At 40.2% G+C, this 15,094-nt stretch overlaps 1 protein-coding gene across 11 annotated transcripts in view; it reads left to right on the forward strand.

Moving 5' to 3' along the window:
• PDE4D (phosphodiesterase 4D) overlaps positions 1-11,035 on the forward strand; it is a 1,377,381-nt gene extending 1,366,346 nt beyond the window's left edge. For 5 of the 11 annotated variants that reach the window (XM_055331402.1, XM_055331397.1, XM_055331398.1 and 2 more), the window contains exons 12-15: positions 3,306-3,460; positions 4,326-4,448; positions 4,931-5,113; positions 5,833-11,033. In XM_055331402.1, the coding sequence (XP_055187377.1) occupies positions 3,306-3,460; positions 4,326-4,448; positions 4,931-5,113; positions 5,833-6,249 (878 nt within the window). In that variant the 3' untranslated portion in view covers positions 6,250-11,033. Of the gene's footprint in view, positions 1-3,305; positions 3,461-4,325; positions 4,449-4,930; positions 5,114-5,832 lie in introns of all 11 variants that reach the window. The other 6 variants (XM_055331404.1, XM_055331403.1, XM_055331405.1 and 3 more) reach the window with 3 other exon arrangements.
• The last annotated feature ends 4,059 nt before the right edge of the window (positions 11,036-15,094 follow it).

Genomic DNA, 15,094 nt, shown 5'->3' on the forward strand with positions numbered 1-15,094 from the left:
CCTGGATAGGATTTTAAGAAGTTGAAATTCCAGGGTAGGAAGCTGCGTAAGTCTTTTTCAAAGACAGTACATGTAAATAAACCCATAAAAAAGCATCATAAAGTTTTGAATATAACACGCAGGAGAGTATTTATCATAAGAAAGAGCATTTGACTTCACAGCAATATTATTCAAAACAATAAAGCACTGTCAAAAGTACAGAGTATATATAGTATTAAATTTTACTTGGAAACCAAGTAATTTTTGTTTATAGCAAAGATGCCTAAATTTTAGGGAAAAAGATATACTCACATTGGTCATGTGTTCAAAGCATACAGCTCTGATTTCCAAGAGCAGAGACATTTCACTATATTAAAGTAGAGCTGGATTTAGCTACCAGTATACACACTGCTTGATTTCTCTAGACTCATTTTATAATAAGCTTTCCATAGCTGCATCTGTGGACTATATATAGAATGTTATTTTTCTGCATAAATCTTACACTTTCAAAATATGAATAAATTCATTTTTATCAAATGTGATTATATAGAAATACTACAGAGATTGTCATTTTATTCAACAAAAAAATATTGAGAGCCTACTCTGTGCCAAACAGTGTTCTAGGCATTTGGAATATATGGGTGAATAAGATAATGGCCTGGCTCTGAAGAGCTTGCATTATGCTGGAAGAGAATAGACTGTAACACATGAGTATCAGATGGGACTAGTTTGGTGGAGAAAAGTAAGGCAAGTTATTGGCGTAGGGAGTTAATGGATTGAGGGAGTGAGCCCGTTTTAATCTTTGTCCTTGGCAACTAGATAGTACAACTACCACTTCCCTTTCCCATTTCAAGGAGAAACCAGACAACCATGCACATTACGTGAATAACTTTTCATTTTATAATAGGGTGGTCTTAAGTCTCTCAGTGGGTTGGGAGATCTTTGGAAGATATTGTTAAGGACATATACAGAGACCATGACAAATCAGGTGGAATGTGATCACTACCAAATCAGTGGTACAGAGTATAAAGGACTTTGCAGCAGAAAGTGAGCACTTCTGCCTGTGGTAATCGTGAAGGGCTTCATGCAAGCAGTGACTTGTACTGGGCCTTGAAGACGAACAGGTTTCAACAGAAATGTTCTATAAACTCTTTCTCACCCCACACCCTCTCTCCACCTCTGTGCTACTGTACCTTAGAACAGAGTATGAAGGCAACTTTCTGATGATTCCTGAACCCTCAAGGACTCAGTAGAAGTGCTGCGGTAGCATCTTTGGAGAAAAATTTCCCAGAAATGCAGAATCTTACCTCCCATAGTTTTGTGTCCACATGCCTTCAGCCCCAAAGAAGAGTAGAAAGTTCAGTGACTACCTTGATATTCAATTGCTTAAATGCTACCATGTGTTCATTTAAAAATCAGTGTTCTTCACCATCTTCCTGTTAACAGCCCCAAAACTAAGAGAGGCAAGGGAGACCCACTCATAAGCAATCTTTTCATCACCTTTCTGGCCAGTCTGGATTCTTAGTAAATGTCAGGAGCCAACAGCTTCCCAAGGGAGGCATGCTCAGGGCTCTCAGACCACCCTGTGTGTGCAGGGGCATTCTTCTTCCATTGATGAGAATTAAGATTCTTTGGGGGCACCTGGGTGGCTCAGTGGTTGAGCGTCTGCCTTTGGCTCAGAGTGTGATCCCTAGGTCCTGGGATCGAGTCCTGCATCAGGTTCCCTGCAGGGAGCCTGCTTCTCCCTCTGCCTATGTCTGCCTCTCTCTGTGTCTCTCTTATGAATGAATAAAAGCTTAAAAAAAAAAAAGAATTGAGACTCTGTAATAGTATCCGTGCCACAGATCACCCTCCTCTTTGAAGTAGCAACTCCTCACCTTGTTTTTCTGCAGGCTCCACAGCCTTATTTGCTTTCTTCTTTCTTCATGAGGTATATAAACCAGTCTGTGTTTTTGTAAGCCTGAGTCAGTTCATGTATTAAGGCCCCCTGTCTATATGCATATTTATTGCCTTACAAAAACCCTAGAGTTTAACTGAGCATTTTTTGACCTGTGAGAAGACATTTGCCTTCCTTCCAATATGTATTTAATAAGATTCTACTATAGAAACAATAATACCAGATGCTAAGATCCTAAGATGTAGTGTTATTTTTATTTCTGTATGTTTAACCATCTATAGATAAATGTTCACAGTTAGAAGCCTTCAGAGACCAAAAGTCAGACTTGACCAGATACTTTCTGAATGAATAAATGAACACCATTGTTTTATCCTCCCCAAAGAGGTTGTAAATACCTGTACTCACTCCTTACTACTCTAGATCGCTCTGTTCTTGTAGTTTGAGAGCAAATATTTAGATGTGTAAATTCCTATTTCTATAGTACTGGTAAATTCACAGGATTTCACAGTAGAACTAAGACTTGAACCTTTCTTCTCCTTCCTAGTTCTTTTAAAATAGTCATTGAGTAGCATTGGATAATACTTTCTTGAAAATGAATGTATATTTCCCATGCATTAGTCAAATAGATGTGCTTTGGGTTTTTATAGTGACCTAAGTGGATAAAGAATAAAGCACCAATTTTTTTTTAAATGACTACCTTATAGAGTTGGATCTCCTGTTTATAGGAAACAGGAAAGAGGCAGGATCTTACTGCCTAAAATACAGAGGTCTGGGACAGTCATAGGGAGCAGCAGAATCTTCACCATGGAGTTATGTAGGCAGCTGAACACCTACTTGAAGTCATGAGTGTACAGGTGGGAAGAACAATATATCTGTATATAGTGACTGCCATGATACTTGGAAAGAACATGAAAAAATGAGTAAAACTTCCAAAGCTATGCTATGGAAGAAAATGAGCAAGAGCAGCATGAACAAATCTAACTTTGTTCATTTGTTCCAAACTATTCTTTAGTATAATCCTAAATCACATCCTTATATTCTATAAAATGTTGGGAAGGAGGTCCACCTTATGCTGTTGACATGTTACAGATGTTAAAAATGATGTCATGTTCTACTGCCTGTAGAGCTACCTGTGGCAGATATAAAGGGGACATTCAAGAACATCTGGCCCAATTCTTCTTCCACTTTAGAAAAGAGGCAGCTGAGGTCCAGAAGTGAAATGACTTGTTGCATGTCAGCAGCATTAGAATTCACTCCCAAGATTCAGCAGCTAGTGTATTCCCTCCTGGGTGGTGTCATGTAATGGTAAGGTGAACAGAGATGTCGAGGGGGCATTTCCTCTTAAAACCAAGGTATCTCAGAATATGAAGAATGACATAAACTCAGGGAAAAAATGGCTTTGCTTATCTTCTGTCTCCTTTCTTTCAAGACTCTGAACTTGCCTTGATGTACAATGATTCTTCTGTCTTGGAAAACCATCATTTGGCCGTGGGCTTTAAGTTGCTTCAGGAAGAAAACTGTGATATTTTCCAGAATTTGACCAAAAAGCAAAGACAATCATTAAGGAAGATGGTCATTGACATCGTAAGTAGCTGATAAAAGCAAGAAAGAGAGTTGTGATGCAAGTGGTTTTTTAAAGAGTAAGAATGAGATAAGTATCAGGAAGAGAACCTCATGTTTCAGAACTTAATGTTGCCCCTTCCATTCAAGATGCCCGCCCATGCTGCTGGCAGTGAGGTTCTGTAATAGGTTGTCTCCTTCTAGCAGTTTGGAGTTAAGAATAGTGACAGCTTGCCATCATCATTCTAGTTTTATTACCTGAATTTCTCCAGGCTGGTGGCAGGCAGGGAGAAATACTAACAGAAGCAGTTAGTTCAAATGGATTTTTTTCCACTAGCAAAAATGGAAAATAAGTTTCTGTCAATAGACAGTGCTGTTAACAAACACCCATGACTTTCCTTTATGCATATTATTCTCAGTAGTTACAAGATACAGTCAAACCTCTAGTTATCAAAAACTTACTGTTAAGTTTTGTACATACAAAGGCAGAAATTATCTGTCTTGGATCAGAAAATTAACCAGAATATTCTGTTTCTCAAGTATTCTGTGAGCAATGTTGAATTACTTGGTCATAATCCAGGTACCACTTTCTAGTCTAAGGACTGGAAAAAAAACTTCAGAACATGTGCCTGATTTCTTATCTGTGGGGATATCGTCCCCATTTTTCAAGTGTTTGCTGACCTTCTGTATATTGCACATGTTTCTCTGGGCTTCAAGAAAATCTACAGCAAAGCAGAGGAGACGGCCTGAAGGAGCAGTACAGAATTCCATTCACTACTGTTAGATGCCTTAGTGTTCGTCCATTTCTTTCACGTTTTGGGTTAACATTTTCATGTGCAAATTCTGACTTTCTCCTGGACTTTGTTATATATGGAAATACTCTTTTAAGGTTCTTGCGACAGACATGTCAAAACACATGAATCTACTGGCTGATTTGAAGACTATGGTTGAAACTAAGAAAGTGACAAGTTCTGGAGTTCTTCTTCTGGATAATTATTCTGATAGGATTCAGGTAAAGCATCATTTGAATTTGTTCTGTGTTTGTGTACACATATGTCTGTGTATAACTTTGATAAGATTTGTTTCCTTTCCTCCAGCTTATAATGTTAGTAATTATAAGCAGAATTTTTTAACCAAATTCTTAGTCGTGAGAATTAACCAAGTAAAAATCTCTTTGTCTTTTCATTTGCATATGCATTTAAAAAAAACCCTCAATGTCTCACAAAGCCAATACTTAAGCAGCTTGAATTTAATCAGCCATGGGCACACATAAACAGTTTCTCATGATATGTAGGTACAGTGGAAGTGACATTATCTGGGGCTATTAATACAAGTGTGAACCATACACAGACACATCATAGTTGAACTGTTGGGAAGGAATCTTACACTACATGTATTTTTAAGTGTCACAGTCACCCACTGTGAATTTCTAGTAAAAAAAAAAAAAACGAGCAAGAAGAAGCAGCTGAATAAAGCATTGGTCTATTTTAATAGGTCCTTCAGAATATGGTGCACTGTGCAGACCTGAGCAACCCCACAAAGCCTCTCCAGCTGTATCGCCAGTGGACTGACCGCATAATGGAGGAGTTCTTCCGTCAAGGAGACCGAGAGAGGGAGCGGGGCATGGAGATAAGTCCTATGTGTGACAAGCACAATGCATCTGTGGAAAAATCACAGGTGACGCATTAAGCATAAAGTTTGCAGAGCGAACAAGACTCCAGTCTGAACATTTGATCACTTCATATACACATCATGCAGTATTTCACTGGGTCTTTCAAATGACTTTGTTTTTGAGAGGCTCAATTTCGCATTCGTGTTTATGAGCCAAGGAACTGTCATTCTTCTGATTTTTATTCATACGGTCATATATTCATTTCTCAGGACACTGTATTCATCCATTACATCTATATTCCTATAGTATATACATCCAGAGAGAAGTTGGACCATCTGAACTCATAAGTGAATTCAGTGATATGAAGGCATGGAGTACCTGGTTCTGATTTCAGTTACCTGGATTCACTTATAAATTGGCCATTCTAAAATAAAATCCAGGTTGAATGCCCAAGCCCAACTGTGTAAACAAAGAGATATTTTTTACATCATAAACATACTCTTGAACTAAGAGCTCTTGCTAATTTTCACCAGCTAGTGACAACACTTTTATATGGTTCTGTTGCCTCAAATAGTGGCTATTATACCAAACTCAGGCTAGAAGTCTTCTGCTCAGTGTTTGTGGGCTATGTTCTGTATTTTGTATTTTAATGTAAATTATATATATTTATGGATATAAATTGTCATCATCAAGTACGTTTGCAGGATCTAGTTCACCTTTTTTATTGTTTCTCAGTCCCAAGTCTTACACTCAAATCGGAATTGTTTTGTTTTGTTTAAACCAGGTGGGCTTCATAGACTATATTGTTCATCCTCTCTGGGAGACGTGGGCGGACCTCGTGCATCCTGACGCCCAGGACATTCTGGACACTTTGGAGGACAATCGTGAATGGTACCAGAGCACAATTCCTCAGAGCCCCTCGCCGGCACCAGATGAGCAGGAGGAAGGCAGGCAGGGTCAAACCGAGAAGTTCCAATTTGAGCTAACTTTAGAGGAGGATGGCGAGTCCGACACCGAAAAGGACAGTGGAAGTCAGGTTGAAGAAGACACTAGCTGCAGTGACTCCAAGACCCTCTGTACTCAAGATTCGGAGTCTACCGAGATCCCCCTTGATGAGCAAGTGGAAGAGGAGACAGTAGGGGAAGAAGAAGACAGCCAGCCCGAAGCCTGCGTAATAGAAGACCATTCTCCTGACACGTAACGGTGCAAAGAAGGGCACACCTTTCCTTTTCAATTTTTTTTTCTTTTTTTTTTTTAATTTAAGTAGAAAAATTGTTTCCAAAGTGCATGTCACATGCCACAACCATGGTCACACCTCACTGTCATCTGCCAGGATGTTTGTTGAACAAAACTGACCTTGACTACTCAGTCTGGCGCTCAGGAATATTGTAACCAGTTTTTTCACCTCCATGTCATCAGAGCAAGGGGAACATCTTCACGAACAGCATTTTAACAAGATTTCAGCTTGGTAAGAGCTGACAAAGCAGAGAAAAATCAACTCCAAAATGTTTTCAAGGGAGTGTGGCTCATCGGGCAGCCCAAACATTGATATGCTTTGGGGTTTCTTTACTTTTAATTTGTTTGCAATATTTTCAGCAGAAAGAAAGCATTACACAGACAGAGCGAACTCACAGATGAAGCAACGAATGTGTCAGGAACAGGACACAGCACGGATCTGTTACCAGGAGGAAGATAAGATGAGCCACAGCAACTGCATAATTTTCTAATTTCAAGTCTTCCTGATACGTGACTGAACAGTGCGGTCCAGTGAGCTGCACTGACCTCTACATTTTGTATGATATGTAAAACAGATTTTTTGTAGAGCTTACTTTTATTATTAAATGTATTGAGGTATTATATTTAAAAAAACTATGTTCAAAACTTCATCTGCCACTGGTTATTTTTTTCTAAGGAGTAACTTGCAAGTTTTCAGTACAAATCTGTGCTACACTGGATAAATCTGATTTATGAATTTTACTTGCACCTTATAGTTCATAGCAATTAACTAATTTGTAGTGATTCATGGTTTTATATACCAATGACTTCCATATTTTAAAACAAAACCCAACTTTATGTTGCAGGAAACCCTTTTTTGTAGGTCTTCATTTACTTTACTTTCACTTCAATCTTTTCAGATAAGCAGAGTTGCTATCACTGACATTTTTTTTCACGATGTACAGAGTGAATATTTGTTCTGTAATACTTTGATGTGCATCCTGTCTAATGTGTCTTAAGCCTCATAAACGATCATCAGTTGGTGTTGTCTGAAGCAAGTAAGAGATATATAAATACCCAGTAGCTAAAATGGTCAGTCTTTTTTAGATATTTTCCTACTTAGTGTCTTCTGATAACTTTTTGCTGTGTCAGTAGACCCTCATTTCACAAGTGCATGTCTTTGTAATAACCCACACATTTTATGCTCATTTTTATTGTTTTCACAGTCAATTGTAGTAAGAAAAGCTTTTTCCCCTTGTGCTGCTTTATTCTTTAGTGTGTGTTTGAACCTCTGTCCATGTTCACTAGATGGGGTCTTATCAAATATATCACCACCATTCTGACTGATGCAAAGAAGCAGGTAGTCAGGCTGGAGTCACCATTCATTTCAACCACGAGACCATATATATGACTAACTTTTACTCTCTGATTTACAGAGAAAAGTTAACAGCTAGCTAGGTGAATTTTAACAATATTAGCAGAATATATTAACGAACACCACTACAACTAATGCTCTTTTGTTTCCATGATTTCACCATGGGATTAGTAACTACATGAGGAATATTACTGAGAAGAGATTTTAAGTGTAGCAACTACTCTTCCTTAATGGACAGCCATGTAGTGTAGAAACTGCTTTCTCAATTATCATTGGTCCATGAGTATGTCTTGTAGAGGAGAACTTGAAATGCACAGAGGGAAAGAAGCTGACGCCGATGGCACCAGAGGTCGGGTAATAATATAAGGCCACCCAGAAATACTAGGTTGGGTAAGAAGATTCTACCCAAGTAACAGAGATAATTCTTGGCTGCATTTAAGAACTGTGTTATAATTTTTGACATAGCTCCCCAGTATTTACCTCCAGTTGGCATCCTGGGGTACTTAGTTTGTACTCTCTTCCCATTTCAGCTCTTAATAAAGCACTTACCTTCTCTCTATGAAGTTCTCATTTTTCACATTGATATCCAAGAATTGAAATCAAGACCAAAAAAAGATATCTGACCAAATGGAAAATAAAAAGTCAAGAAAAGTTGTAACCCTGAAAAACATTTATGTTTGGGATTTCTCAAGATGCCTACTGGGGGCGAATAACTAAGTCATCAGCCAGGGAAATGACCCAAAGCTGAAGATCATCCCTATTCTAATACCCCAAGATATACAGGGGAACCTTTGATAGAAAAATTATGTAGCTCGGGTCTGTTCTTAAAGCCAAACAAGAATAAACTATCAGATTTCCACCCTCCTCCCTGAATAAAAGATCAGTAGTCTTTCAAATAAAGTCCTATGTTTAGCCAAGTGGTTTCACAAGAACACTTGGAAACTCGTTTGTTTTAATTTTGTCCTCGATGGAGGTCTAGAAGAAAAGGCAAACAATCTACAGTTTATTCCTTTATCCAAAATACTGTCATTCCCTCCTCTCACTAATGCTTGGTATTACCCCCCACAGAGTGCCTAAAGTATTAATAATAGAAGAAAAATTAAAATAGCAATATATCACAAATCCAGATCCGAAAGGATCTGTAACTGCATTGAAAAACAGAGAGGTGTTTTTGGGTTTGTTTGTTTGTTTTTTCAATTTGCTGGTTTATAATGGTCACATGTTGTGAAGATACTCACCGACGGACAATCAAATTGTAGAAAAGGCATACATAATATCCAGGAGACAGGGACTAATGCACTGTACAATCTGCTTATCCTCTCCCTTCTTTCTCTTTCCTTCTCTCTCGCCAAAGTGTGCTTCAGAATTATACATGGCTTTAAAAAGAACATCCTTGTACAAGTGGCTTTACATTTCCTAAAATGCCATAAGAAAATGCAATATCTGGGTACTGTATGGGGAAAAAAATGTCCAAGTTTGCATAAAACCAGTACATTTCAGCTTGCAAGTTACTAAACACAAAAATGCTGTTTTATTTTCTCTTAACGTCACTTAAAATTCACAAGAAAATAATGTAGATAGAACAAATTGCAGACAAGGAAAAAAAAACTTGAATGAAATGGATTTTACAGAAAGCTTTATGATAATTTTTGAATGCATTATTTATTTTTTGTGCCATGCATTTTTTTCTCACCAAATGACCTTACCTGTAATACAGTCTTGTTTGTCTGTTTACAACCATGTATTTATTGTAATGTACATACTGTAATGTTAATTGTAAATTATCAGTTCTTATTAAAACATCATCCCGTGATGGGATGGTGTTGATATATTTGGAAACTCTTGGTGAGAGAATGAATGGTGTGTATACATACTCCTTGTACATTTTCTTTTCTCCTGTAATATAGTCTTGTCACCTTAGAGCTTGTTTATGGAAGATTCAAGAAAACTATAAAGTACATAAAGATATATAAATTTAAAAAACATAGCTGCAGGTCTTTGGTCCCAGGGCTGTGCCTTAACTTTAACCAATATTTTATTCTGTGTTGCTGCATATGAAAGTAAGGTAATGGGGGGACTAGGGCTGGGCATTTTACATCCAAGCTTTGAACCAATTGGATTTCTGACCATAGCTAGAAGATTTTGAGACCCTTCTGAGATACAAGCTTTTAAGCACTTCTTGCCATGAAGCAGCACTGCACATTTGACTTTTTTTCTCCATCCATTGATCAGGAGCTACTTCAGTTAGTTACATCTGATGGTTTTTTGTTTTGTTTTGTTTTTACTTTCAAACACTACTTGGGAAAATATATTGTCCAGTGATAACAAAGTCTTTTTGGCCTCTTAAGCGCATAGGCAAATGAACTTGATTTGAAACTAGAGCCACCGGTCACACAGGTTCGTTAGTCATTTACTCATCAGCTTTCTGTCAGGTTAAGAGAATAATAGGAAAAGGTCATTTTTTTTTTAACCTTGGAATTTTTCAACTAAGATCAACCAATCTCCATAATGTATGTAAATCCATAGATAAAACACATTTTTTGTATGATGCCAATTCATGCAGAAGTGATTGATCATTTTCTAGGATCTGTTTCCGCAAAAATACTATGGCTTTAGAATCTTAAAAATTAACCTTGGCATGATGGCCAACTCCCAAAAACTATGAAAAGTTCCCAGTGGGTGGTATGGAAACTGCCTCCCACTCTTGCCCAGCCCTCAGAGCACTTGACTTCGCGAGAGATCCTTTTTCTAGGAAAAATGAGCCTCCTGTTATTTTATTCTATTTTTTTTTGACACAAACTGTAGATTTTAGCAGCCCTGGCCCAAAGGAATTTGATTACTTTTGTTTTAAACAGTACAAAGGGGACACTATAATTATGAAAAACATCCTGATTTTAGTTTTTAATTTTATTTCTTAGGATACGTTTTCAGAGTGGTAAATTGTGTGTGAGCATTACAAATGATGATTCTTTTAGTGGTTTCTTAGCCTCTCTTACAGCCCATGGGGATAGTACTGTACATCAATACCTTCATATGAAATTTTTATATGCAATGAAAATAAAAGCATGGGTTGATTCTGCCTATTTATGACTCGATCTTTTACAAACAAAAGATTATTCATTTCAAATTGTAGGTCAGTGAGCACAAGTTTCCAAGAGTGATGAAGACGGATGACGTGAAAGGACAGGAGGATAGTGACGTAAGTTAGTACCAATACTTGTCATCAAATGAAACCAAATAAATTAGGTAGGTTCACCTTGCTATAGGAAAATAAGCCCAAACACTTCAGATGGCCCGTAAGATCAAGCGGTGTTTTCCAAACAGGGCTGTGAAGAGATCTCCTCTGCTTAATGAAGCGTTTGGGTGTACCGAGTGACTCAGACATTCAACAGTTCTCTGTTGGGTCAATACTTATAACAAGGTCCACCAATAACAAGGTCCTAAGATTTCAGCAGAGAACAAGATACAGTTTCTGCTTTCCTGGGCTCATGCCCTGGAAGGGACACAGGTATCAAACACTTCCAAACGCGTGTCAACATTTAAGTGCTCAGTATGAATGAAGCCCCTCTGGGAACCCGAACTTGATCTCTTCTGGAGGGCCAAAGAAGGCTTCCTTAAAACGATTTGGGGCCGAGCGCTGAGGTGCAGCGAGAGGTACCCCGGCAAGAAGGAAGAGTGGATAGGAAGAGGAAGGGGGTCCAGAAGAGAAACCACTTGCGAAAGTCCTGATGTACCAATGAGCTTGAGAGCTCTGGGGAAATGGAAGGAAAGCCACCCTCCCCCGTTCCTCTTCATCCCTTACCCTGTTTTAATTTCCTTTATAATGCTTACTACAGATTGACATATATACCTGCGTATTTGTCCAGTGTCTGTCTCTCCCACCAGAACATAGCTCCATGGGTCTGTTTACACCCAAAACCTGCCTTGTGAACAGTAAGTGTTTAATATTTGTTGAACATATCCACCAAACTGATACTGGATGTAATTCAATCCGATAAGACATTTTGGGGTCTTAGAGAATTTGTTAAGTTGGTTCCATAAAAATATTTCTGGTTGTTGTTTTTGAGCTTGCTAAGATCCCAGCTAAATAAAGTGTTTAGAGTTTTTTATCTTCCTGCTAACCAAAATCTCTGCTTGCCGCTTCCTCACAAATTTTTTTTCAGCATGACAAAAGTAAAAATCCATTTTTTTTTGTGATAAGGAGAGTAAAAATTCCAGCAAAAATGTAATCCTCAGATAACCCCCAAAACTTAATAGAGTAAGGGTAACTAAATAGAATGATATGCTTAGCTCCCCAATAATTTCCTCCCACTAAAGTGAAGAATGACAGTGACTATAACCAAAAGGTGCCCGATTCAAGCCTTCAGGGAATTCTTGATTTAACCCAGGTCCTTCAGCGTCAGTGATCCCAATGTGAGACTGTGGAACCCAAATAACCAACTGCCTTCTTTCCCTACCTGTGGCCCCAAACTGATTGAGGTCAATTTGTGGGTGTTGTGAGCTCATCTGCTTTTACGGCTTTCACCTGGAGACATTTACTCAGCTACTTAGCTTTGAACCTAAAACAGCAAAATATTACCATTTGGGGGTGGGGAGGCGGAGGGACCTACTTCTGACCTCCAGGGAGCTCCACCAGCAGTGGGGACATGCTTGCCCACAGAGCCTTGTTTCAAAGTACCCCCCCCCCATGCTTTCCCGGCTTTCTGATATGGATTTGGGCATTTTCCCTACAGCTGCTCATCTGTCTCCAAAGACTCAGTGTCAAACTGAATGCTTTAATATTAATGTGCTTTGAATATTAATCCATGGGCTTGGGTGAGCAGAAAATCCTTCCTACTTCATTTCATTTAAATTAATTAATTTGGGCTCTGTGTCTTCCTGGGGTGTTGGGAATTTCCATCTCTGTTGTCATCAGCACATCCCCCTCCTGCCCAAGGTAAAGCAGCCCTCCTCTCCAGGGCCTGAGCACCTGACCTCTGGTTCTTCATAGTCTGCAGGTGCTTTGCCTCCTACTCGTGCATGTGATAAACCAGCAATACACACTGAGGCTGGGAACCCTCATTTGGGGCCCTACTTCCTTCAACTCACTATGTAGTTTTTGTGTCTAAAAAGAGCCTGTTCTTCTGATGTCTCATTATGACCCACCCAATGGCTACAAACCACCAGGACTCTCCTCCTGAACCTGGGGATGCTCTCTCCACTGGCCTCTAGAGACTCCTCTCTCCTTCCTTCCTTAGTTCGCTCTTCATTACAATTAAACTTAAAAAAAAAAAAAAGGCTAGAGGTGATTACAACTGCAGTCTGTCCTCTCCACTCCTCAAGAATCCTATTACCTGAAATATGGAGAAGAAAGCAGTATAGGAAGAGCATGCGTTAAATTATGGTTCAGCCAATAAGTTCTCAGGACACAAAACGAAAGAAACAAGAAGGTAGTTGCTGTTCCTGGGAGAGAAAGGATGGACACCCAATGAGTCAGGATGTGGAAAGGAAGAGAGAACTAGAAACTCTACCTTCCTCTTCCAACTGGGACTGGGCACCACAGAGATCCAGGAGAGCCGATGCTGGTAAGAATTCACACCCTTCGCTGCTTTGTGTCCTATTTGCTAGGGTCCCCTCTGCAGGCTCCAGAGTGAGAGGGGTTTTCAGGAGAGAGGGTAGCTCTGGTGCTACTAGAATTTGTAAAGGTTTTCCGTTAATTTTAGTTTGCCCTTTGCTGTTTAAGGGAACTGGTAGCAGCAGTTTGCTGGAGAATCCCTGGGAGGCCCGTCAACCCTGATTGGGGTTCTACTCCACGGATAGACACAGGGGCTTTCGAGCTGGTGTGGGATTATCTGATAAAATCTTCCCGAACAATCCATTTTCCGTTGTCCCGTTTGATTGGAAATGAGACTGATTTCTGGCCAACTCCCTGGAGATGCACCCCTACCACCGTGCCAGGGCAGAGGCCCAGGGGGCGTAGGTGTTGGCTTTGGAGCAGTGACAGCGGTAAGGTCACTAATTTAGCGGACTTCTGTGTATGGTCTGGTTCTCTGTCCTCCACCCAGCCTTGGAGAGAAACAAAGTCCTCCAAGGGCATCTTGTAATGCTTCCTCTCATCTTGCTCAGGTTCTTAGCACCATGGCCTGAGGTGGACTCATTTTTTCTAAGAGAAGCAAAAGTGTTTCTTCCATCCACGCAGGCCTCCAGAGAGCTGAGTTCAGGGCTCCGGCACCAGGCCGACCAAGCCTTCCAGCCAGAATCACTCCCTGGAGCTGGCCGGTGCCATTCAAGGCCTGGGCCGATGAGCCAGCGACCTTTAGTTCTTTATTGTTCAGATCCTGCCCCCAGAGCTGCTTGGCTGGTCACAGCCGGCGTGTGGTGGTGGCAGGGCCCAAGGGGGGACGGTGCCTAGCATCTCCCCAAGGCCAGTTCACGGCCCTGGGCTAAGCATCCAGGGTCACTGAGCTCTTTGGACTCCAGGAGGAACTGGGAAATCTTCAGTGGACTGGGGCACACCCAGCCTCCAGATGCCTCACCTGGGCATAGTCTTCAACTACTCTGAGCTCTGGGTTGGTTTTTTGTTTTTTGTTTGTTTTTCTTGTAAGAACTGCTTCACCTGTTGGTTGTGGGTTTTTTGTTTATTTTTTACTTTTTTTTTTAATTCTGTAAAAAATTCATACAGGGACATTATTTAAAAGTCAAATCTTACCTGATTCATTACAATGAGCTTGGGCTGGTCTAAAAAAAAAAATACCACCGATGGAGTGGCTTCAGCAACGGAAATTCATTTTCTCACGATTCTGGGGTCTGGTAGTTCAAGATCAATGTATCAGAGGATTTGACTTCTCCTAAAGCCTCTCTTCTTGGCGTGGAGATGCCCCCCTCCTCCTTGTGACCTCACACGACCTTTCCTCTATGTGTTGGCATCCCTGGCGTCTGTGTTGCCTCGTCTCCTCTTATGCGGATACGGAGCACATTGGCCGAGCACCACTCCCATGACCTTCCCCTTCAAGCGCCCTGTCTCCAGATAGAGCCACAGTCTGAGGTATTGGGGGTTAGGCCTTCAACATCTAGGTTTGGCGGGGGACACTGTTGAACCTGTCACAGCCAACCAAAGAAATCTTCCACCTGTTTGCACCGATTTCTACCTCCAGAGAGCCTCCATCCCCTTTTACTTCTTCTCCCTGCTTTTACTGCCATGTTTGCAAATGACTGTTGGCACCACTACTTCTTGCCCTTCTAATTTGAGGTGTGATTTCCTGTCTGACAGATGAGGACTTACCCTCAGATCCCCTCCTCCCAAACTCTCTGCAAGTTTCCTACTAGAATTCTATCACATGCTCTGGTTTGTTATTATTGCAAGTCTGCATTGTGATGGTCCTCACAAAAATAATTTACAGCTGACCCACGTCACTTGTTATAATTACATTTCCATTTGTGTGGAGCTTCTTTCCTAGAGATAATAATTTCAGTTTTT

This window comes from Nyctereutes procyonoides, unplaced genomic scaffold (assembly GCF_905146905.1).
Source record: "Nyctereutes procyonoides isolate TBG_1078 unplaced genomic scaffold, NYPRO_anot_genome, whole genome shotgun sequence".
Classification (NCBI taxonomy): domain Eukaryota; kingdom Metazoa; phylum Chordata; class Mammalia; order Carnivora; family Canidae; genus Nyctereutes; species Nyctereutes procyonoides.